The sequence below is a fragment of the Perca fluviatilis genome, chromosome 1 (genome assembly GCF_010015445.1).
Source record: "Perca fluviatilis chromosome 1, GENO_Pfluv_1.0, whole genome shotgun sequence".
NCBI classification, from domain to species: domain Eukaryota; kingdom Metazoa; phylum Chordata; class Actinopteri; order Perciformes; family Percidae; genus Perca; species Perca fluviatilis.
In genome coordinates, this window is record NC_053112.1 from 43,080,440 (window position 1) to 43,106,406 (window position 25,967).

At 42.1% G+C, this 25,967-nt stretch overlaps 1 protein-coding gene across 1 annotated transcript in view; it reads right to left on the minus strand.

Moving 5' to 3' along the window:
* Positions 1–25,967, minus strand: part of wdr17 (WD repeat domain 17) — a 248,789-nt gene that overhangs the window by 194,171 nt on the left and 28,651 nt on the right. The window contains exon 2 of the mRNA XM_039802786.1: positions 5,008–5,136. Within this exon, the coding sequence (XP_039658720.1) occupies positions 5,008–5,130 (123 nt within the window). The 5' untranslated portion in view covers positions 5,131–5,136. The remainder of the gene's footprint in view (positions 1–5,007; positions 5,137–25,967) is intronic.

Here is a 25,967-nt window from a genome sequence, read left to right on the forward strand (position 1 = left end):
TTGGTTTGAATGCTTTAAATAATTCTGTCTGAAGATTTGAATACACCACACTATGTGTAATTACGTTTCATGGGCTTTGCAGCACCCAGAATGTATGTATGTATTTTGGTTTATTGCCTATGGATACTGTGTGTATCTGTTGGCTGGGAATCACAGGGTACCTAACGATACGATAAATGGCTCATGACACCGATATCACAATACAGCAGTTCTTCAAAGATCAATATCAGTAGAATATAACAAATTGCTAGACAATCCTTTAATGATACATCACAATATCGGTCCAACTATGAATTCACTAGCAAGGACCACACACTCAACCAGATAGGTCTGAACAATTTAATAATGAAACATGATTGGGATGCGAGACATGAAGTCGCTTGTAGTTGACTTGACGTTGACTGCGTTATGGAGAGGCTTCGGTAGGGAACCCTTTCAAGCTGATCGGAGAGGGTTAAGGGTGACAGGCTGTTAGTAGCTCAGGGAGTCAAAGATCAGGGTGTTATGGCAAGATTTACAAGTTGAACATCAGTGCAAAATATGGAGGAACTGGTCTTGGTTGAGTGACTGTAGGAAGGGACAAGCTTCTGAACTTGTGAGCTTGAGGGGTCATTCTGCTGCAAACCATATTCCATGTAGAAATTCCAAAAAACACCAGAATGAGCTGCATTTGTGTGCAGATGGATGCCGTGTGGTGAGCAAGTTTGTTCATCATGTAAGAAGTTGTTGCGTTCCAGATGCAGAAAAGGCTGAGCCAGGACTGAGTTAGGCGCGCCTTCAACTGTCTTGGGACACTTGATGAGATTTGCAAAGTGGAGGTTGTATGTTGTATGTCTGCCAAGCAGACATGAAGGAAGCGGCACTGGGTTCCAGCCTGCATGGTTGAAGTAATTAGATGGGGCAGAGGCAGCGTCCCGGCCGTGGACAGAGCAAGTACGTGATGTGAGGGGTGCTGGCATCCTAGTGCTGTGGTTATTGAAAGTAAGCGCGGGGGGGCGGCATCCCAGTGGCGGGAGCCCTGGCTCGAGTGAATTTTGAGGTTGCAGGAGCACCGGCACAAGTAATCTGCTTCGGTTGCTGGAAGTGTATGGCCTGGGGGCACTGGTATCCCAGTGCCAGGGGCCCCTGCTAGAGCGAACTGCTTCGGTTGCTGGAAGCGTGTGGCCTGTGGGCGCTGGCATCCCAGTGCCAGAGGCCCCAGCTAGAGTGAACTGCTGTCAGTACTGAAAATAAGTGCGAGGGGACGCTGGCATCCCGTTGCCAAGAGTCCCGACTAGATCGAAATGCTTCGGTTGCTGGAAGTGTGTGGCCTGGGGGAGCTGGCATCCTAGTGCCAGGAGCCCCGGCTAGATTGAACTGCTGTGGACACTGAAAGTAAATGTAAGTATCTGTGGGCACTGGCATCCCGGGGCCATGGGCCCTGGCTAGAGTGAGCTGCTATGGTAACTAGGCCTGGGTAACGGATTCAATACTTTTTAGGCACAGAGAGAATTGCCTAATTATTATTAAATCGTCTCGTCATTTAATACCAAATTTCAATACCTAAGGAGTAATCTCATCAGCATCAGTGAGCATGCAGCATGCTTCTACAAAGATTTAATAATGCTGCTAATTGGCTGTCTGATGTTACACGTCGTAGAGACACACAATGCACAATGTCCAGCCCTAGTGGTAACTGGAAGTAAGTGCAGGGGGGCTGGCATCCCAGTGCCTGGGGGGCTGGCATCCCGGTGCCAGGAGCACTTGATGGAGTGAGCTGCTGTTGTTACTAGAGGAAGGGCAGCAGGCGCTGGCATCAGGAGCCAGGAGTCCGGGCTAAAGAGAGGTGCTGCAGTTGCTGGATGAGGGCATATACAACAAGGGCACTGGCATCACGATGCTGGGAGCCAAGGGACGTCTGCTGCAGTTGCTGAATGTAGGCGGTAGGGGACGCTGGCATAGCGGTGCTAGATTCCCCTGCTAAACTTGTCTTTGCGATCTATGTCTCATACCTATACTTAAGTATTTTAACAATAAAGTTGACAAATATAAACTCCATAAACATAAGAGCAAGTTGTGATCAAAAGATCTGGGATAATTTCTTGTCATCTGGGGCTTGTTTCAGGAAGGATGTTTAACTAACTCTGAGTCTAACCCTGAACTCTGAGTTGATTTACCCTGAGATGGGAAACTCTGAGTTTTCGGTTCCAGAACAGCTGATTTGAGTTGGTTCAATCAACTCAAAGTAGGTTCACTCAGAGTTAAGCTCGTGCACCACCACTATAAAAAGGCAGCATGAATGGAGCAACGATACTACGATTCATCATGGTAACAACCACAAACAAACTGGTCGGCTGAAATACTCATGTGCACATACAGTGAGTTTGAACATATATTTCGTTAAAAAAGCAACACAGCAGCTGCTGCAAAAGAGAGAGAATTTGTGTGGAAGAAAATTGCTGCAAGAGTAAATGCGAAAGTTCCAATATAGTGTACTGGTGAAATGGTATTGAACCTATAATGTATTTCATTTAGGTGCAATCCTGCGGGCGAAAAAGTCCTAGGCCTACTAATCCCATTCTGAGGCTGCAGCACCATCATTAACATAATTATAATTCATAATCTTTTATTTCAAAGGGTTTACATCATTCACCTGCAGTCCTGTGGAACTCCTTTTTACTGGTTTGTATCCAGGGAACACTACAAAAACATTTTAAAAACGATTCAGAGCATGTAACATTCTTCTGATGGCGCTTTGCTATACAGTGGCTTTACTAATATGCTACGCATCACCAATGTTGTAAAGAAAACTGCCATTTGCAAAAAAACGTAATGTGACACAAATAATCTGTTGGGATGTAAGAGCATGTCCACGATGGGTGACGTTAGTGATATGAGGATGGATAAGGTTATGTAGGCTACATAACTAATACACTGGGAAGAAAAACAATACCGCTCAAATAGGTAGTATCTGGAAATGAAAATGCATCTGTAGTCGGGGCCTGCGAAGTAATACAGCTTCTTCATCAACGGGATCGTCAACAAAAGGAAATGCCATGTTTTGAGAAAAAAAACATTTTATAGCCTGCCTAATACAGTTAATAAACCAACCCTATTTTTTTTATTCATGCAGATAACAAACTGTGCTAAAATGCGCCTGATACAGACTGAATGAATGAATGAGGAAATGAAAGAGCACTGTGTCAGAGGGAGGAGACTGAGAGAAACTCAAGGTTTATTGAAGAAAACCTGCTCCCGACCAGGTTAGGTTCACAGACTCAGTTACCATAGTAACTGACTCTGAGGTTAAGTTACCTCTCTTTATCAAACGGGTTGGAGTTACCCCTCTCTCTCAGGTTTAATTAACCTCCCTTTCTGAAACAGAAAACCTAGAGTTTCTCTCATCTCAGGGTTAACAAACTCAGAGTTTTCACTAAACCTTCTTTCTGAAACAGACCCCCGCTATAACATGCTTGGTAGAAATTTCCAAAGACATTGAACATAGCTCAATAGGAAAAGAACAGTTTTCTGGGTAAACAAATCAGTACTGTAACATTGTCAAAATAGTCACCAACGCTTTGGTATTTATTTATTGATTTGTTTATTTCATTTTATCTGCGGCGAGTGTTACCGTCGATATAAATCAGCAGAGAGCAGTATCTGTGGTTTGGATCAAATAGGGTTCAGTTATAATCACAGTGGGAGCTCTGGTTCTTTGTTGCTATTTGCATACCGGGGCTGTGTGCCCCTGCTGGGGCTGCGTGCCCTTGCTGGGACTGTAGTTGTTAAAAGTGGGCAGCGGCATCCCAGTGCCGGGTGCCCCTGATTAGGCTGGCTGGTGTTGGATGCCAGGAGGGGCTGACGTCCTGTGGTTGAATGGTCTTGGTGGTGTAGACTGCTGGTACTGATGTATTGCTGAAGCTTTGGTGATTTTTGTTCTTGTTGATGATCCTTTTTGTTGTTTCTGATGCTTTTCTTTTTGCTGTCTTAGAGCCGGAGAATGTAAATGAACTGTCTCTATAACGGGCCTCTGCTGTTGTCGGTAGGGTTGGGTACCGAAACCTGGTGCTAATATGGCACCGGTGCCTAAACGACCAGTATCTACCGGACCGAATAGCAACATGGATTTCGGTGCCTCATTTCGGTGCCACTGAAATGCCTGCGCTTCTCTCTGATGCTCCAAAATGGACGTACAGGCAACAGAAGCATCGCTGCACATGACGCTAGTTAACATTACACATAACATGTATCGTTAGCCAACCATTAGTTAGTAGCTGGATTAAACATGGTTAAAATGCTGACAGCTAACGTTAAACGGTGTAAAGTGTGACTATATTTCACTGTAGAGGATTCGAACACCGGGACGTACTAGTCTGCAGCTGCCGTTTTGTGTGTTTTTTTTTTTTTTTAAACGGCTTGTTAACTTATGTGTAAGTTTCCCTCATTCATGTGTTGAGCGCCAACTCAAGGAGCCATGCGGAGCGACGTTAGGAGCAGCGAAATCTAGTGCCTTATTTTATTAATTAAAATATTTATATTTTGCTCCAGTGTATCAATTCTTGTATCGCATGAAGGACAACTATATATTGTTGTATCAATATTTTGTCCCACCCCTAATCTGTCTACTATTAGGTCAACAATTCATATTGACAGTGACTTGTTTCTTTTAGTATAGCCTAAAATACAAATGTGTGTGATATTATATTGCATTGACTGGCTATTTATTTGCACCTGTTAACCTTAAAACCATTTTTTTCCAGGAACATGAATGAGTCTTTTGTATTTTAATTCAACTTGTCTCATGTGAGGCATCGTTATTTTAAACCACTTCTAAATTCTCTAAAACAATGACTGTATTGTCACTGTATTGTCATTGGTATAAAATTTGATATACTGTGAGAAGATTTTGGCCACTACAGTAAAATAACAAAGTATGTGAGAGCTGCTAGAGCAGGTGAGCAGCACATAATGTCATCTTAGATTTCAAACATTCACCACCCTCATGAACATAAATACACAGTAGTTCACCTGGTAGATGTATATAGCCAAAGTAGCACAGTAGGCAAAGCGGTCTCCACTAGCAGCACACACATCTTTATTCCAGGGCTGACAGCCTGCTGCCAGCAAGCCCACCTGCTTCACCTTGGCCATTGTCACCTAGAGACACACAAAAATATGCAGACTTTAATTATGTCATATTTAGGAAATTTTACAAATCCAAAGATTAATCTTTTGCACAGCTTTATATGTTCTGTGTATTAATATATTCTGTTTAATGTTCATTAGGTGGCTACAACTTTGTAGACAAACAAGCATTGATCTCAGATGTAAATGTATGAATGGCAGTAGTAAGCAATTGTTATGCAAATAACGTATTACTAATAACTGATCTTCCTTTCTAATGGATAGATGGAACTACAGTATACAGTTCTATTAATACCAGAGTAACACTCACAACATGCTTACATACTAGGTAGATCCACAGGTTGAAGAAGATAAGATGATTAAAGAGACAGAGACGTGTCGAGAGGATTGAATTAATCTGTAACATGATTGGTTAAGACTACTGCGTATTCAATGAGTGAATAGTGTTACTGTGAGGAACTGATTAGTGACTCAACATACAGTATGTCTGAATGGTGGGACTGTACGCATTTAACAACTATACTTTAGTGTGGTGTATGGCTTAGTCTTAAAATGATCATGGTTGTGTGGTCAACTCCTGCCTCATCAGAAGAAGAGGGCTGGACACTAAATGCTGAATGGACTGTTGCTACTCTGCTTTCTCAATCGCTCTCGGACCACGGGTAAGTGAATCAGAATTACAAGCAAAATCAAGAAAAATACAATAGTCCAGATGTGCAAAAAAGAACATCTTGAATCATCTTTGATTTCAAAAAGAGTAAGGTATCTAGTAAGGTTAACCCTTGTGTTGTCCTTCGGGTCCCCCGGGACTTAGTTTATTTTTGACGTTTTTGCATTGGCCTGGCATTGTGGGGGGGGGGTTCCCAGACATGTCAGAACAAACGTGTTTGGACAGGCTAATACAAAATGTAAATAAACTAAAGTCCCCGTGACACGAAGAACAATACAGGACAGTAGCCTAGTGCTATCATGCTAACACGGACGTGAAGCTTTCCCTCCAAAACTTAAAAACGTATATATATATATATATATATATAGCTTTCAGTTGTCACCCCATTCCAAATGTAAAACTGACATTTACAAATATGCAATAACAATCAAACAAGTACATGGGTATGTGTTTTTATTCATATTTACCATTCAATATCGCAATCACTGCTGTCAGTTCCATAGGAGAACATGACAGCGCTGCGTGTGTTTGGAACTATACAGGCTTACATGAACCACGTTACCACCCCGCTAGCGAGATCAACGAGTGTCGCAACTCTTATATCTCTATGGCTCTGGGCGAGACCATGCCCCCGTCCTCTGACTTTGGGCAGCACGGCCTGGACTGATAGGCTGATCAAAGACAGGTGTGAAAGACCATACCTGGAGTAATGAACTGATGGAAGACAGGCAGGAACCGGGAAGCAGTGAAAAAGGGGCAACGAGAAACACCGGGGGACACACACATGAGAGGGCAGTAAAAGAGGGAGGAAGCGAGCACCAAGGGCAGGAGTGGTAAATTGGGGGCCTCCGGTGGCGGATAGGACCGAGGATAAGACTGGAGGGGAGGCTGGACGAGAGGATGGTCGAGATCTGCGAGGCCTGTGGAGACGCTCTATGGGCGTGCAGGAAGATGTTATGCAGTGAGACATGTGGTCGACAGCGAAACGGAAACCAGGAAGAAAGGGAAGACGGTCAGACAGTGAGGGATAGTCCACCCCCACCACGGAGCGAGGGGGACCGAAAGACAGGACAGCAACATGGCCACAGGGAGAAGGAACACGAACGAAGAGGCAGGAACACGGAGCAGAAACAGACTGACGGAGAGGACAGTAGAGAAGCAGGGAAAGCAGAGGCCACAGAGATGAGCATACGGGCTGGCGCATCAACAGCCGTGACGAACTGAAGGAAGTGCAGGCAAACGAGTGGTGGTGCAGATCGGGACACATTGACAGAGGCCGAAGCAGCAGGGGTATGCAACCACCTGAATGAAGGATTCAACGCATGTATACAGATAAGTAAAGGAAAGTCCTCTAGCTACCCGCTCCGGGCGTATGGAAAAGAACTGTTCTTGTGTGTTATGCTTGACTAAGAGTTGTCCTTATTCCCCCCAGTGCCTCCAGTGTGGGTATCGCAACGCGGAGTGGCGTAGGGGAAGAGAAGCCCAGGCTACCCCCGACGGAATCGGCCGTCCCTCTCATGACCTGCTTATTGAACAGACTACGTCACATGGACTTGGTGGAATTGTGGCGGAAGCTCGGAATGACATCGTCTGCCTTTTTATTTTATTTTTTATTACCTTTTTAAATCCGGAGAACTGTTTTTATCTTCTCTTTTACCCAGTTTTTAAATAAAGTGTTAAATTAAGTATTGACGTGGTTCTGGTCCATTACTGTCAGTGGAACAATTGCTGGTATATTCTAAACAACCTGACACATCAGCTTACTGTGTGTCATAAACAAAAACAAAAAAAGAAATCATACCTTGCCTAGTCGCTCTCCTCTAATTCTTGTGATGCTGAGGTCATTAGGACTGATACTTGTGCTGCTGCGTTTTTCCATAGGTCTATAGTCAATGATTTGGCTTTGTTAATCCTTGCTGTAGAGAGCTCAAGCATAGCTATGGGGGGGAGCCAGTGTTGCGCTATAATGTTTCTTGGTTGCCAAATTTTCTTCTGTCTCCCAAGTAGTTGTAATTTAGAGTCATCATTAAGTAACAAAACAATCGGGTCAGTAGGAATTCGACATCCTATCACATCAGATATTATTGATGTTGTTTTATTCCACTCCGAGACCATGTGCAGGAAAGTTCCAGTTTGTTCAGGTTGGCAGAACGTGCAATAGGGAGTAGGAATGACTTTAGAGATGTATCTCTTCTGAGGACTCCTATATGTCCTATGGCCAGTGTTGCCACAGTTACTTTGAAAAAGTAACTTAGTTACTTTACAGATTACTTGATTATAAAAGTAATTTAGTTACTTTACAGATTACTTGATTTTAAAAGTAACGAAGTTAGATTACAAGTTACTTTATTAGTTACATTCAGCAACTGCCGACAACACCCCCACAGCCTCAACATAAAAATGACAACCGGTTTACTGTGAGGCTGCTCCGCGTTGCCAGTAGTAGGGATATGGTTTATTATGGCACGAAAGAGAGCGAGTCAACCGTGTTTAAGGGCAGCATTTCCGCAACAACATAGGCCTACTGCCCGACCAACTTCTTCAACTCTCCTCCAATTACTGGTTTTGCACCGATGTCCAGCTTTTGTTGTTTGGGTGGTGGGGGACCTCCTGCTCTCTGCTTTGCACCACCTGGTGGGACTTGCTCTGTAAGTTTGACTGCAGTGCTGCGACTCCAAAGTTTCTTCAAATTTGACGTAGTGTTTTTGTAGCTAGATAGCACTTTGTCGCCACCAGCACAGAGTGTACAACGAACCTTAATATTGCCGTCTTTAGCTGACACAAACTCAAAATAGTGACTATATTTCCAGCTAGAAAGCGCGCATCTCTCTCCTCCCCCCATTGTTGTTTACGTTTGTGTCGCTGGGTGGTACACGTGAACTGTCCACATGCTAAAAACGTGACCTGTCCTCATGCTGAAAACGTGACTTGGCGCATACGTGACTTCACTCCCCGAGACGAGAAGAAAGCAAAAATATATATTTTTACTAAGGAAAATGACAAAAATAGTAACGCACAGTGACTTGGATAAGTAACTTTAATCTGATTACTGGTTTGGAAATAGTAACGCGTTAGATTACTGAAAAAAGTGGTCAGATTAGAAGTAACGCGTTACAAGTAACGCGTTACAAGTAACGCGTAACGCGTTACGTGGCATCACTGTGATATGATACCATATGATGAAGTGGATCTGCTGGTGATTTGGGTTCTTGGAACAGTGGGAAATGTTGTCCCAAACTGTCTCCCAATTAATTACATTCCCCTCTGGGCTCAGCTCTTGCTCCCATTTCTTTACTATTGGGAGTTCTCCTATGGATACTTGCATCAGTTTAGCATAAATCCTGGACACTAATCCTCTCACAGCAGAATCAACAAGCCATTTAATGATTGGGTGCATCTCAAGACTGTTCCCCCATGGTACTCCATAACATTTTAGGGCTGATCTTAAGCGAAGATAAAGGAAGATGGACGTCCTAGGGACCTCAAAGCTAGCTCTCAGGTCTTCAAAACTTAACATACCTTCATCATTGAATAGCTGGTCTAGAGTATAAATACCTCTGTCACTCCACTGGTTATAAACAAAAGGTTTGTTACCAGACATTAAGTGTATGTTGTGCCAAATTGGGGTGTTCAAATGCCACTTATTGGTGTAGTGTAGTTTCTCCTCCATCTGTTTAAAGTTGGTCAATGTGTTGGTGATAATAGGGCCATAGGCTAGCATACACTTTTGTTTAGACACACACCTGTAAAGGCAAGGTCTTGCAGTCTTAGACATCCAGTGAGGTTTTGCTCTATTTCTCTCCATGGGACTGTAGATGAGGTCCATCCACACTCTGAGGGCCCGTAGCTGAAAGGCTCTGTGGTACACTTTAAGGTTGGGGAGGGCCAGGCCTCCCATTTTTGTGGTACGTTGCAGGGTAGAGTATTTTAGCCTAGGTTGTTTATTATTCCAAATATACTGTCAAATTACGGTATCAAGTTTCTTCCAGAAATTTATTTGTGGGGGTAAGGGGATCATTGTACTTAAGAAATTCACACGAGGAACTATGTTCATTTTAACAACAGCAATGCTGATCCATAGCGTTGATACGGGCCGTACGGGCACTATGACCACTATTATTTGTTTCATAGTTGATCCCTGGACTTAACTTTCATTGCATGGCATTTCCGTGAGGTGGGTGATGCCTAAATATGTAATTTTGCTTGGAATGGTATTTTTATCATAATAGCTAATGTCAGCTGTCTGTTGTCAACATAAGATGTGAAGAAGAAGAAGATTTATTGCATTTTAAAGCGAGGAGATTGAGGCCAATTAAAATTTAAGATACTTTAGAACTTAAGAACTTACACCAAGGTCCGAGATATGTACAGCAAAATATCATCTAAAAATAACAATATTGAGTTATTATTGGATTTAATCTGAACATTACATATTTTATTATGGCCTGGGCTAACGGTTCAAAAGAGATCGCAAATAGCATGGGAGATATATCGCAGTATATCGCATATATATATATATATATATATATATATGCGATATACTGCGTCCGGTGATAAAACTGCTGCTGGTTTTTGGCTTCTTCTATTACATGGAGTAATCTGCGTATATTGTCTGCAGCTTGACGCTTTGGTATAAACCCTGATTGGTCGGGGTGGACTAGCTTCTCAATGATGCGTTCTAGGCGTAGTGCCAAGACTTTGGAATAAAGCTTAATATCAGTCCCAATGAGGCTGATGGGCCTGTAGTTCAAGCACTCCGTAGGATCTTTGCCCTTTTTGTGTATGACCGAAATTAGTGCAGTGTTGGTTTGTTGATGAAAGGTGCCCCTCTCTTTGGCAGAGGTTAAAGTTTGTAAAATGATAGGTCCTAGTGTGTCAAAGTACTGTAGTAAAAAAGTTCTGAATTCCATTCAACCCCAGTGTTTTCCCTTTCTTAGCTGTTTTTAATGCTGATTTAAGGTCCTCTAAGGGCCGGGACACACCAGGCCGATAATGGCCGTTGGACAGTCGGTGACTCGAGTCAGTTCGGTGTGTCCCTTGCTGTCGTCAGTCTGGGGAGCTGTCGGCTAATCATTTTGGCCGACCTGACATGTTCAGTCGGGTCCATTTCCAGGACTCACCTGGAAATGGCAAGCGGAATAAGCCTGACTAGAGTCTCTCAAAATCTGATGAAAATCTTTTAAACTGACCTTTGTTGAGCTGAAATTAAGACAGATTTAGCAAATGCATGGCCTATTTCTAGCTTAACATTTTTTCAGAAACATCTTTCAGTGAACTATTTTAGTACAATATGAGATCGTATTCTGAACGAGCCGCCATGACAGTCTGGCTTTGAATTTCCCATTACATTACCCATGTGACGCGTTCGTCCAATCCGCTGCCAGTTTTCATTTCTTGGGCAACAATACAGAGTAGCGCCGCCTGCTGCTATGGAGATGTATTATGTTTCTCAAGTCGGTGTCGCCTCAGTGTGTTCCGAGGCAGTTTTTTGGACCTCGGGGACCCTACTGATCATTCTGACTGGCTTTTCTGTCAACGGTCGGCCGTCTGGTTGGCGTGTCTCGGCTATAATGTAATAGGTTGACCCAGTTCTTCTGCCTCCTCTGGGTCGAGAAGAGGCAGGTTTAGCTCTTTCAGGAACTTTTGGCACTGTGTCGGATCTGGATTGAAGGAGGACTCATTCAACTTTCAATAAAAGGATTGGAAAGTGGCAGTGATATCTTTAGGTTCGTTGAGATACCTCGGTCCGTGCGGATGCTGTTGATAGCAGCTCTGGACTCGCTTTGTTTTAATTTCAGAGCTTTCGTGTGGAACATTGCCTTAAGTTCACTAGAGCACAAAACATAATCAATGCAGGAGTGGGTGAGGTGACGTGTGAAAAAAAAAGGTGTAATCCTTGCTAGTAGGATTGTGTATCCTACGTATGGTAAGAAGTGCATCGAACATGTCCGATATGTGTTTTGGGGCTTTTGTGTGGTTGATCTATCCTGATTTAAATCTAGTACCGCATTCATGTCTCCCCCTATAATTAGTGAATATTCATTGAGAGAGAGCAATTCATTGGTTAGGAAAAAGCTTTCATCATATGTAGACGGTGCGTATACCAAAACGAAGGCTATTTTCCTACTCCTTATCGTAGCACATATATATGATATCCTGCCTGAGTGCGCATTTCGATGACAGCAACATAATGGAGCCCTTGGTTTTGGCGTTGTCACTAGATGAAGCAGTAACTTTGAAATATTTATTTTGTAGACGATTTACATCTCTTTTACGTAAATGTGATTCTTGAATAAGCGCCATATCTATGTTCTTCCTTCTTAAATAGTCCAGGAATTTAGCTCGTTTGATCGGTCCGTTTAGCCCCCTGATGTTAACAGAAAGGAGTGAAAGTCAGCCATCTTCAAAATTTACACATATATGTGTCTCGAGTTCCCTACTATTCACTGATAAATTTGTAGCAAGGGGTGAACCATTCCAGTGCTGTGCCACTGACACCCACCCACTGCTCCAAACGAGCAATGAGGATGTCATGGTCCACTGTATCAAATGCTGCAGTCAAATCAAAAAATACAATACAGTGACCAGAGTCAGTAGCTAAAAAGATATCATTAAACACTCTTAAAAGCGCTGATTCTGTGCTGTGCAATGTTTTTTTAATAAAGGCAGCACAACTGCATGTTTAAGATTTACAGGGACTACTCCAGAGGACAGACTGCTATTAATAACTGTGAGACAAGATGGCCCAACAGTGGGAAAAACCTCCTTAAAAAATCGGGGTGGGACAGTATTATCCAGAGAACCCGAGGGCTTCAGATGACCGACGATCTCCTGCACAAAAGGCAGGGTCACAGGCTCAAACGTGTCGAACACAGCAGGGCAGGGGACAGACACCGAAGGATCAGAAGCAGAAGGTGAAATAAGCGGTCTGGTAGAAGTGACTTTATCTATGAAGTAGTGAAGAAAATTCTCACACACACACGGCAGTAGAGGCCTCAATTACAGTCTGTGGTGCATTTAGAGCCGTGTTGAGAACTTTAAACAACACACGGGGTTTACAACAGTTTAGAAGAACAATATCAGAAAAATATTTTCTTTTAGCCTCTTTCACAGTGGATTGGTAATGACGCCATCAATCCCTGAATATTTGAAAAGACACTGGCAATTTGCCCTTTTTCCACTTTCGCTCAGCGCTTCGACAATCCTGTCTGACAGTGCAGATTGTTTCATTCAGTCAAGGCTCTGATTTGGGTTTCTGCTGCCTGGTCTTTAATGGAGCTGCAATGTCTATAGTAGTTCGACAGGTGTCGAGAAACCATAAGTTAAGAGCCTCTGTATCCTCACACACAGACTCGGGAATGACGCAGATCTGCCTGAAAACTGAGCAAGGTGAGCAGCAGTGGAAGGGTTAATAACTCGGCATCTGCGAGCAGCGGCGCAAGGTTTAACTGTGTGACAGCAAACAGCAGCTTCAAAAAGTACAGGCATATGATCTGAGAAAAAAACGTCACAGGTTAAGAACAGGCAAACCATAAGATAAAACAAGATCAAGTGTGTGACCACGTTCATGTGTAGGCCCAATTACAGACTGCACAAGATTAAAAGAGTCAATGATGTTTAAAAAGTCTCACGCCAAGGGGTTTTCAGGGCAACATACATGAATATTACAATCTCCAACAATAAGGACCCGGTCATATTTGGGCATAATATCATCCAAAAACAAAGAAAATTCTGTTAAAAAGTCTCTGTTGTATTTGGGAGGCTGGTAGACCACAGCACAGCACCGTGTGAGAATGCCCCAGCTCAAACAAACTGAGTTCAAAGCTGGTGAAGAGGGATGACAGCAATAACATTTAAAGTCACTCTTAAAAACAGTCGCAATTCCTCCTCCACGGCCAGACGTCCAAGGAGAGTTAAAAAAGCAGCACTCATCTGGTAAAAATTCAGTGAAGACACTGTACTCACCAACACTCAGCCAGGTCTCGGAGATAAAGAGGAAATCCAGTTCCCGGGATATGAAGAAATCCTTAAGAATAAATGATTTATTCACAAGCGATCTGGCGTTTACCAGGCTAAACCTAGCAAGAGCTGGCGGGTTAGGGCGAACAGCCGATAAGGAGGCCCAACACAGAGGCCGCAGGTTCCCCAGATTTACTCCGTGCCAGCGGAGACGAGGAGAGCAGGGTCCGCGAGTCTGGAACACCACATCCGGGCCTGCCACCGGCACCAACCAGGCAGCGACAGGGTCCAACGAACGTTGAGAGGCACAAAGGCGAGGCCCCGCTCCACACAGGTATGTCGGGATGTCCGATAGGACATTTGATAATAATCAAAGTTGACAAGGTTTTTGGTGGAGGTTCTTACAGGATCATACACCAGCAGAGTGTTGACGGTATGTGCAACAAGTGTTACAAGCAACAGAAACACGTACAACAGTTGGAGCAGCTGACGGCCCGCCTCACACTGGCGCCATCTTCATGGTACATCCCATATAATGAGTAAGGAGGTATGGAATAGCTGGTGGGAAAAGGGTCACAGTTTGCGGGTGGGGCAGGTACTGTTTCTGTAGCGCTCTGTATGCCCACTGGGGGGCCATGCATAGAAATCTGTGAGGCATAGGTGGAAAGCACTGGAAAGGGTTGTAAATTACTTGCTGAAGGCGTGAAGACCTGGGGTTTGGGCAACAGGCTGGGATTATCAGGAATTGTAGTGCTGGATGTCCTGGTCTGTAGTCGTAGGATGTAAAGGGAGAGTGGCTTCAGGTTGACTGAATGGGGTCAGGGAGGCATACTCATAGACCTTGGGACCATATTCTGTTGTAGCTGGGCCCTGGACACTTACATGTTTAGTAGGCATGGGGGGCATGGCTGGGAGGTGTGGGGACAAAGCTTGTTGCTGGAGGAGTGAGTACACTGGGATGTGAAAAATGGCCAGCAGCTGGAGGTGTAGGCTCATTACTTGGGGGGGGGGGAGGCATGGTGTTCGATGTGGCCTCCCATGGCGTTGACCTCAGAAAGTGCTGAGAGAAGACGTTGCAGGGACACATGGGAACTGTTCACCTCTCCCATGTTAATTACTGTCTGTTCTGGATCATGCATTACCTCATCGGTGCCAGTCATTGGTCCACGTGAGTGGTATAGTGTCTACCTTGTTGTAGGGGGGATAGTAGGCAAAGGACGGCGAGAAGTGTTTTCGTAATGTCTTTGCATGTTTGACTTTTGAGGTAGTGTAGTGATAGAAGGAAGTGAAAGGATGTATCAGTGTTGTGTTATGAATTGGCTAGGGATGACACAACCAGATACAGTATAAAATACCAACAAGCACCACAGCATGTACACAATTAATTCACATTTGCATTTAACATAACTTGTCAAAGAGAACAGCAAGATTTAAAAGAAACTTGTTGTTATCCAAAAGCAGTTTTAGCACCTATTTGTTCCAATATCTAAGACATGAGAGGCAACAACAAAACCTGAGTATTGAGTCAACAGAGATGTACAGTCTGCAAATCGTCTACTCGTCCTGCTGTAAACCACCATCCGGGTCACGGCACCAAAGATGTAACCCTATCCGTCAGGCCGCAAGCCCCAGTAAAGTCTGACTCTGCGTTGTTTTTATTTAGGATGTTGGATATACCAGGGCACGTGGCAGGGACAGGAAAACAGGAGCCTTTCGGAAAACAAAAGAGAATATGAAAAAAGGCTCTGTGCTACGGCAAGCCAAACAGAAAAGGCGCACTCAAAATAAAACAAGGGCGCCATCTGCTGGCCAATATAGAACACTTCCTTACATAGGTAAAGATTATAAAATGCAGTCTAATCAAATGCTCTTTATAACTCGGCTCCCAAGCTGATACATTATAGTTTCGACCAGCTACTACCCTCTGAAATGTGTGTGGGAAACAAACCATGCAAGAGTAGTCAATATAGATTATAAGATAAGTGTTTATCATGTTCATTCAGTCTAATCAAATATTTCTCCCCAGCTTGACTCCCAAACTCACCCACCACGTTCCAATCAACTACCGGTTTCTGGAGTAGGCTATGTAAAGTGAGCAGTCCATGTCCATCATGTTTTCAGCCTCATCAAACATTCCTTTAAAGTCAGGTTGCCAACGTACATGCAGTGTCCTCGAGTCAAACTTGCAAAGTGTTCTAGATCTAATCCACAGTCGTCGGTGTAGTCATTGCCTGACGGTCCTGGTATCTCAGAAACCTGAGAATCAGCGTGCACGTCGTTGCACCCTTGCCGTAGATTCTGTGTGCCCTGTCAATTTCGCTGCCCTCTTCAGTCCTCTTTCAGCCAAATTCAACTCAAATTTCCTCTGGTCATCAATGCAGGCTTTCACCGTGTTTCTCATCTGTCTGCTCTCCTTCTGCGCCTCGTCTAGTCACTGTATTAGGTCTTTTACTGTAGTTCCCTGCCTCTCAAGCTCTGTCCTGATGTATTGTAGCAAGGTGTCAATTTCTGCAAACGCTAACTTCACTGCAATGCGGACCGCTGATTAAAGCCCGCTTTGTGGCTTTTCCAGGACCCTGGTCATAGCTTGCTCCATGCGTAGGTCCGCGTTAGCATCAGAATCCCTGCTAGCAGAGTTGGCAGAGTTCTTTGCTCGGTTAAACGGCAGCGAGGCCTTTTTTTTTGCTAATGTCTTTGAAACGTGATGATGGTTTTACCTCTACCTGGTTTTATGTTATGTTAAAGGTCCCATGGCATGAACATTTCACTTTATGAGGTTTTTTAACATGAATATGAGTTCCCCCAGCCTATCTATGGACCCCCAGTGTCTAGAAATGGCGATAGGTGTAAACCAAGCCCTGGGTATCCTGGGCCTGGGTCTTTGAGAAAATGAAAGCTCAGATGAGCCAATCTGGAATCTTGCTCCTTATGGTTACCTCCCCTTTCTCTGCTTTGCCCGCCCAGAGAATTTGGCCCACCCATGAGAGAGAGAAATCATGGCTTTCAAACGAGCAAAGTGGCAGTTGGTCAAGGCCACACCCCCAGACTCCACCTTGCACCCCCTTCTCTCCTCCTCAATAGAAAGCCGAAGTCCCGCCCCTTCCGGTGGACCTCATGGGACCTTAAGTCAGAAAAAATATGAATGGTAGTGAACGGGGAGAGGCAAATTATTTTTTGATCCCGTTTGAATTGAGCCATGGATTACAAATATGATGTTCGTCAATTTAAAAGATAATTTTTCAACCAAAGAAAGTCTCAGTTATCCGTAGGTTTGTCGTAGTACCACTTAGTTTTGTGTGAAACCGCTCAGTGGACTACATCTCCCGTTTCACACAATCTACGTCACCTAGCTTGATGCTTGGTTTGCTCGCTAGCTAGCTAGCTTAGCTCTGTTCCACAACACATGTAACGTTATCTTAACTGCTGTGTTTTATCCAGTCAAGTGTTTTCAGCAGAGAATCAAAAGAACAAGCGAGATCCTCTGCTCATTTGTGTAACGTTATATCCCCGGTTTACAAAGGTAAACACACATTTTTGGTTAAAGCATTCTTAGATAACAAAGCGCAAAGACACCTAACTGAGGTTTAAAGGTGCCCTGCCACCCAAAACCGTTTTTACTTGTGAAAATGGACTGCTACCTCCTCTGTCAGCTCTAGCCACTGATAAAGAAATAAGCTGAGAAATCAGGCTAGTTACAAAAGCTGGTCAGTCTGACGTGGTGTTCCCTGAGCTTATTACTATTCATGAGGTCGCCCAGTTGCGCTTGGTAAAGGATGCTGATAGCCAGGCTCTCATTGGCTAGCTGTTATCCAAGAGTCAAGCAGCTTAGCTCGTTGAATATTAATGAGAACTGGCAAAAATCGAGCTGAGTCTTCCCGCAGGCTTTCTATACAACACTAGAATGGCTTGAAACAAGGTAACCAAGTCATTTGTTCCACAAACATTTTTACAGAATCCATTGTAGAACTTCAGACATTACCACAAAGTCATGAAATACGTGTGAGCGCACCTTTAAAGATGATGGTCAAAATATCGTGGTTGAGTTGGTCATGACATATTTTAGTAGTTGCAGATACAGTTGGGCATTAGAGGTAGTACCAAGTGTGTGTGTGTGTGTGTGTGTGTGTGTGTGTGTGTGTGTGTGTGTGTGTGTGTGTGTGTGTGTGTGTGCGTGCGTGCGTGCGTGTGCGCGTGCGTGTGTTAGAACAGCGGCGGATTTAGTAATTTGGGGGCCCAAGGCGAACACAGGCATGGGGCCCTGCCCATCTGTTGTTCTCCACCTTTTTCAATCCTTATTTATCTAATAAAGTCCTACTTGTAACTTCTTCTTTTGACACAGCAATTATGTCTAGAACTGCATCTGTAAACCACAGCAGAACATATTACCAGTTTAATAAATGCACTTACTAAAATCTTTTCATAAACAATATGATCTCTGTACAAAAAGAATGTACTTCATTGCCCACTAACATGGCAGATCTTCCATGTCATTGGTTGTCATTAATTACCTTGGTTTCCCAGCAGGATCTCTGATAGAGGTTGATGATGGGCCTGTCTTCTATCTTGTTATACTAAAGTGAGAAGATACCACACAAGACTATAGAAGGTCAATTATGGAGTTGCAAAAATAACAAAATACACTGTTAAAATTATTACAATTTCTCTTTTTCCCCCATCTTTCTTTTCTTCTCCTCCTCTTCATCCCTGTTTTCTTTCTCTCCCTTGAATGTTTTTATTTTCATGTTTATCTCTTCCTCTCCTCCTTTGTCTCTGTTTTCTCTTCATTGTGTATGGCTGGGAGGCATACTTTTTTTTTTTTAGATTATAGTCATACTAAAGTCTATCTTATCTGTATCAGCATAGCTCGATCAACCAGCAACAGGTAGCTCAAGCATGCTTGTGCTTTTTGCTGCTCTTTAACAACATTATTGTTGTTGTCAGTACCAGCTGGCATCGTGAAAAAGGTCACCTTGATTAGCTTCATTTTTGCAGGCACCTCTCTTACTGAACAGCCTCTGTTTACACCTGAATCACATCCATAAATGTGCTCATAGAATAGTCCATTGTAGTGGGGACTACGCATTTAGGCATATGGATTTTTAGAAGGACATGATTAATTATTGAAGAGTAAAAAATAAGTTTGCTAGTTGAAATATATCAGCAACAATTAGATGAATAGCAAGAAAATGTTGTGCGGACATTCCCTGATAAATCCTAATGACTTTAGTGATACCCTGACTTAGTGTTAATTTCGTCAGACGAGACAAGACTAAATATGTTCGTAAACAACCTTTTTTTCCATGACTAAGACGAGACGATGACGAGACTGCGCCAATGTCCAAAAACGCTGACTAAGACTAAATTAACATGCATTATTGTTGATGAAAAAAGACGAGACTAAAATGTTTTGCATAAAATAAAAACTAAGATAAAATCTCTCTTCATTTTCGTCTACAATCGTCTCGACTTATCATGAGATAGAATATTCAGCTGTTACTAGGGTTGGGTACTGAGACCCGATGCTAATACGGCACCGACCGGACCGAATAGCAACGTGGATTTCGGTGCCACTTAAATGCCTGCGCTTCTCTCTGATGCTCCTAAACTGACTTTAGAGGCAACCGAAACATTGCTTCACGGGACGCTAGTTATCACTATACTTGGCAGCAGGTAACGTTAGCCTACCGTTAGCTAGTTAACACTACACTCGACAGCAGGTAACGTTAGCCTACCGTTAGCTAGCAGCTGGAGTAAACATGGTTAAAATGCTGACAGCTAAACAGTGTAAAAGTTTGTCTGTATTTCACTGTGTAGGATTCCAACAGGGGGACGTACGACAGTCTGCAGCTGCCGTTGTCTGAAAAACAACACATATGTTGCGTTCACTTCAAACTCGCCTCGCCAGGTTCGTGCTGCGTTAAATGTTTTTGTAAAATACCATTTTCCTATTCAGTGGTTGTTTTGTCGTTTAACAGCAATTTACTGGTGAAATAAGGCTTGATATTTATATAACTTTATATAATTTATTTTTATATAACTATTTGACTGAAATAATCTCAGAAATAATTTGTTATTTAAAAAAAGACTAAAATGTTTATATATTGAGTTCTATTTTGACTAAAACTAGACTAAAATGACGAGACTTTTAGTCAACTAAAACTTGACTAACAAAAAAAGATATGTGAATGACTAAATATGACTAAAACTAACACGGACATTTGGCATAAGACTAAGACTAAATTAAAAATAGGTGACAAAATTAACACTACCCTGACTTTTCTTCTAGTGGTACCACAAGGTTCACATTTGTGTTTTTTAGTAAATGACTCAACAACTATTGGATTGTTTGTCATGAAATTTGGTACACACATTCATGCCCCCCTCAGAATAAATTCTAATTGATCCCTTAACTTTTGATCAGCGGCATCATGAAGTCAACATTTAAATGTGTCCAATACTTTGGTTTATGACCAAATACCTGCACTACTGACCTAATAACGTTCCCATCAGCCTCAGCTGTACTTAATTGTAGTGCTCAATGGCTAATGGTATAGTGATAACACTCTGACCTAGGATAGTGAACGTGGTAAACAAAGCATTGGCATTTGGGAGAAACACCCCTGCAAACCAGGTCAAAAGTGTATTCATCACTGAGTATGCAGAATACTCAACCCTAACTTTAGCTTCTCTATCAAACAAGGTGCCTTGTAAGAAATTCAGTAATGCTGTTTGAATAAACTCTGCCTATTACGTTCCCCCCACAGTAGGGCTGTTGGAACGAATTCCAAAAGTCAAATATAATTTGAATAGTAAAAAAAAAAATCTAATCTATTTGAACGCTGAAATTATATTCAAATGTGATTTTTTTATAAATATGTTGGCTACCGTTACCTAATCTCCCTCTTCTCGCCTTGGCCTACTCCCAGAGAGATGTTTTGGCCATAAAAGCCCAAATTTGGTGGCCTCTGGCACATTTTTATTCCACTATTCCAATATACATGTACACTTGTAGGTAGACTGCGATACTGTAGTCTATTGTACATGTGGAGTCTGTTATGTAACACATTGTAAGACAAATATGTGTTAGTTACTTTATAGTTTAACTATTTAGATCAAAGTTATTGCAGGAGTTATCATGAAAGCCTTATTTTCCTTACTCTACAGCACACTCGTTTAGAGTCTACTGAGCTAATCATCACCGTTAATATGTTATAACACCAGTTATATCACATTCTGTGTGTGCTCTGAGTGTTCATATGTTAAAGTTAATTTTTATAATATAATGTAGGAGATTATTGTAAAGTGAATCTCAGTTTCCGTGCTCTATAGGCTATATATATTTAATCACCTCGTGATTGAATGAACGCTTCATGTCTGTACTTGTAACATTGGTAATGGCTACAGCTAATATTATTGTGCATTGTAAGTTTATAGCTGCTGTTTTTAGTTCAGTTAGTAATTATATTAACCACTGTTGATTAATATAATATTCATAACTATTATTATAGCTTTCTAATCATCGGCATCATTACACTACAACTTATATTGATATTCTTTATTGTATTTTCTCTTTATTTCTTGTAGACCACAAACATAAACAGCAATAGCAACTCAAATAAAGCTCTGTTAACCATATACTCTCCTCTGGAGCCTGATTCTTTGACAGGAGTCAAGTCCATATCTGCCACCTCAACCAGTTTAATTGTGGGAGGTCAGACCCTCCGTTTCAACACTGATCTTAATTATCACATAATAATAATATATCTTTATTTCAGACTCCATATCAAGAGATATGTAAAAGAAATGCAAAATACAATACATCTGTCATTTTAAGGATTTGTGTGCTAGCTGTCATGCCAGTGTTTTCTGAGTTTAGATAGAGAATCGAACGCAGTATTAAATCAATGACCACATGTTACCATGAGATCTATCTTACAGTAACCACTTTTCTAATTAATGAGTTTGCCTCGCTGATTGTAAATATTGTGAAGGATTGTAAAGGAGAATTAGGCTTCTTGTGTGTTTTAGCCCACACAGTTTGTAAACAGCTATTTATATTTTAAAACACGCCTATTCCTGACTGACCAGACTAGCAATAGAAATTTTAACAATTGGTAAATATGATAAATTACAGACAACTTCATCAACATTACATATATTGTTTTATGTAGATATAAATAAAAATCTATCAAAAATAAAATTTGGCCCCAAAGGAGTCCACTGAGGCAAGTAGGCTACATACTGTACACATACAGTGGATTGCAGAACTTGAGGATGAGCATTTATCTGTCACTAAATCATAACAATTTCCATGCAACATAAGTGTTTTATTATTAATATATAATATTAAGAAAATTCAGCTAACATCAATATATAAAATATTTCATATTTAACATGTACCTTGGCCTCTTGTGCTCTGCGGAGATCCGCTCTACAGTCTTCTATTAGTTTAATTTTTCCGTTGAAACACGAGAGCAGAGGATATTAATGAGCGTGTCATCACGCTCATAATTCTGCAGCAGCGGCAGGCACGTACACACAGACATCAAAAGGGGCTTGAGCACCTGCTCTTTTTGTTCATTGAGAGAAAGTGCCCTTTTTTATTACAGAGTGTCTATTTCCACCCCCGGTACGAATAGCCTCGGCCACACATCTGAGCTATTCACACCCTGTGACGTAACAACAAAAACCCCGTTGCTCGCGTGCACCGAAATCATGGCGGACGTTCATCTTCCATGACAGCAGAAACTGGCGTATTAGGAGAGTTTTGTCTGTAAAGTTTATAACAATATAATTTCTAGCGGAAAATGGATACTACAGTTGCGCTTTCTGTCTTCAGTGAAAGCATACAACTGTTAGTTTGTTAGTTAGTACCTATTTTTTGTATATAGTATGGTTACCTAGCAACCGAGTCTTGAAGACACCAAGTGGTAAACAGTTGTACAACACTCTGTATGAACTGCTAGGTGAGTGGAGTTTGATTCCCCAGTGAGGTGATCTTGTTTTTTTCATTTTGGATTGGATAATTTGCACGCAATAGTCAGGGCCCGCGAACGCAAACATTTTTTTGCAGGGTGGTAGGGGAAGACTCATGAATATGCCTGCTATGGTTGGGTTGGTTAGGTTTAGGCAAGAGGAGTGGGATTGGTTATGGTTAGGCTAAGAATGTCAGGGCGATAATATTCCAAAAAGGTGTACATGAGTAGTATGGATAACTGTGTGTAAATATATGCCAAGGTACTGCGAATAGCATTCATTTCTAATTGCACCAGGGTACGAATAGCTCTTCTAATTGCACCAGGGTACGAATAGCATACACTGCTAATTGTACCAAGGGTCCAAATAGCCTCACCTTTTTTATTAGCATAATGAATATAGCCTATATATTCCTGTTTGCACACAGCTTCCCTGTCAAACCAATGTATTTATTGAATAAAAAAATGTAAATATCAGATTGGCAGATTAGACTTTGTCGAGCCCTCTCTCTCTGTCTCTCTCTCTCTCGCTCCGCGATGCATCTCCTGGGCAGCTGGGCTTCTGTCTCGCTAACTTGCATGAGCTACTAGTTTATGTATAGTGGCGGATCTAGAAATTTTTACATGGGGTGGCAAAGGGGTAGCGAGAGATCTTGGCAGGGTGGCAGGGGAAGATGGTACATGGGAACCCCCATATGTAAACGCACAGCTATGCCCTACTATGCCCCGCAACACCCTAGTACGCCCTGTACTGCTACAACTATTATTTCTAGTCATAGTTCCATTATCTTTGTTGTTACTATAATTGCCACCGTTCATTATACCAACTGCTACATTTATTATGAATCATAATTCTCTATATCTGTATATATGTATCCGTCTCTCTGTCCCAACCAGTGACGGACTGGGACCGAAAATCGGCCCTGGCATTTTGGCCCAGACCAGCCCACCAAATAAGATCACAAATACCACCCATCCTTGCGCTCCCCTGAATATGCATAACAACTCCTACTCCTTGAAACTACTAACGCCATGTAATGAGTAAGCAAGAATCAGTGAGAGTTGACACATTAAATACTTCAAAAAAGTGCCATTTATAAATGTATACTCCTCCTTTTTTAAGATTATTTTTGGGCACTTTTAGGCCTTTATTGACAGGACAGCTGAAGAAATTAAAGGGGAGAGATGGGAGAATGACATGCAGCAAAGGGCTGCAAGTCGGAGTTGAACCCCGGGACGCGGCTTCGAGGAGTGAACCTCTATATATGAGTCCCCGCTCTACCAACTGAGCTATGCAGGCACCCCCAAACTACATTATTGATTACTAGTTTTAATCAATAATGTAGTCATTAGTTATATTATAATATTACTGTCTCTGAATTGTAATGCTTTACATTACTTTTGCGTTACTTTTGAGTTACTTTCACCAAAATAAAAGCGGAAGTATGACTTGGCAGGTAGCTTGTGAATTTCACCACAGGATCAACAAAGTCTCATCCTTATCCACTATATACCATATCATAATTTATTCATATTATTTTGTATTATTAATCTGAATCTGCAAAGTAACTAAAGCTATAAAATAAATAGTTAAGTGAATCCTACAATAGCCTACTTGACTCTGAATTGTGGTGGACCAGAAGTAAGAGAAAATAAAAATACTCCACCTTACAATTGAATCGAAGTAGCCTACGGTATAGTTACTTTCCACCGCTGATAAAATGTAATGATATTACGTGTAGCAAGACTAAATAATTCCCGACATGTTGTTATCTGTCAGTTGCTTGGGCACTGACAGGACACAGATGTTCCTAGCCTACCATCTCTGGTTCTGGCTCTGACCACGGGAACAGAGGCGGGACAGCTCGCTTCAACGCAGCGTAAACAACTCCGGAAAATAATGTCCATGTTGCAAATGTATCCGTCTCTGCAGTCATTTCAACCACGGAATCCAGCAACAGGAAATAACACTCACGAACACTTTTTTTCTATGCCAAAATGTTTTGCGTTGTTGGTGAATTCTTAAAAAAAAAACGCCACTAAATGTCGGGTTAAAATGCGTTGTAACTCGCATTACTCAGATTGTAACGGGTATAATATTACTGACATTTTATTAGTGATGCGTTATATTACTGTGTTAAGGCAAAAAGGAATACATTAGTTTAATTGCGTTACTTTTGTAACACGTTGCTTCCATCAATGGTTGTTGTGTTATCATGAACAGTTTGTCCACCACTTGTTTTTGGCTCAGTTTTATCAAGGGGCAAAGTGTTTTAAGGGGAGTTCTGCTTACCGCAGGTTCTACGCTCACTCCCTCATCTCTGTCCCTCTCCTCTTCACTGTGCATGCCACTGCCGCCGACACCAACACCACCACCGCTCATCAGACATGGGAGCTGATGAAGGTCCTGCTACTGCTGAAAACATGTCTGTCAATTTGACACATTTGGCAGCGTCTGCGCATCACGCGCTGTGTGTAGGGCAGCAAGTGCTGAGGGGGCACCAAAAATAGCCTAATGAAAAATCATCATAGTCTTAATAATTATAATGCTGATATTATTTCAGTATAGAAATATTAGGCACTTTTTAGGCATGTATATCACAAAACAGGCAGAACAACAGATATATTTAATCGCTCAAGAAAGTAACGATGGTACATCACTTGCAGGTAAGTCCATGTTTAATCTCTCTTAAATACAGGAAATGTGCTGCTAATGCAATGGTTAACTAAACTCCAAGCATGCATCAAAGATATAAAAGCATGGATGACCTACAATTTCCTGATTCTAAACTCAGACAAAACTGAAGTGATTGTGCTGGGCCCTAAACACCTCCGAAACTCATCCAAATATATAGTTACTCTGGATGGTATTGCCCTGGCCTCCAGCACTACTGTCAGAAATCTAAGAGTTATTTTTGATCAGGATATATCTTTTAACGGCCACTTAAAACAAACCTCAAGAACAGCCTTTTTTCACCTTTGTAACATTGCCAAAATTAGGAACATCCTATCTCAAAACAATGCTGAAAAACTAGTCCATGCATTCATTACTTCCAGGCTGAACTATTGTAATTCCTTACTATCAGGATGCTCAAATAAAACCCTTAAGACTTTTCAGCTGATCCAGAATGCTGCAGCGCATGTTCTGACAAGAACTAAGAAAAGAGATCATATTTCTCCTGTATTAGCTTCTCTGCATTGGCTTCCTGTAAAATCCAGAATTGAATTTAAAATCATTC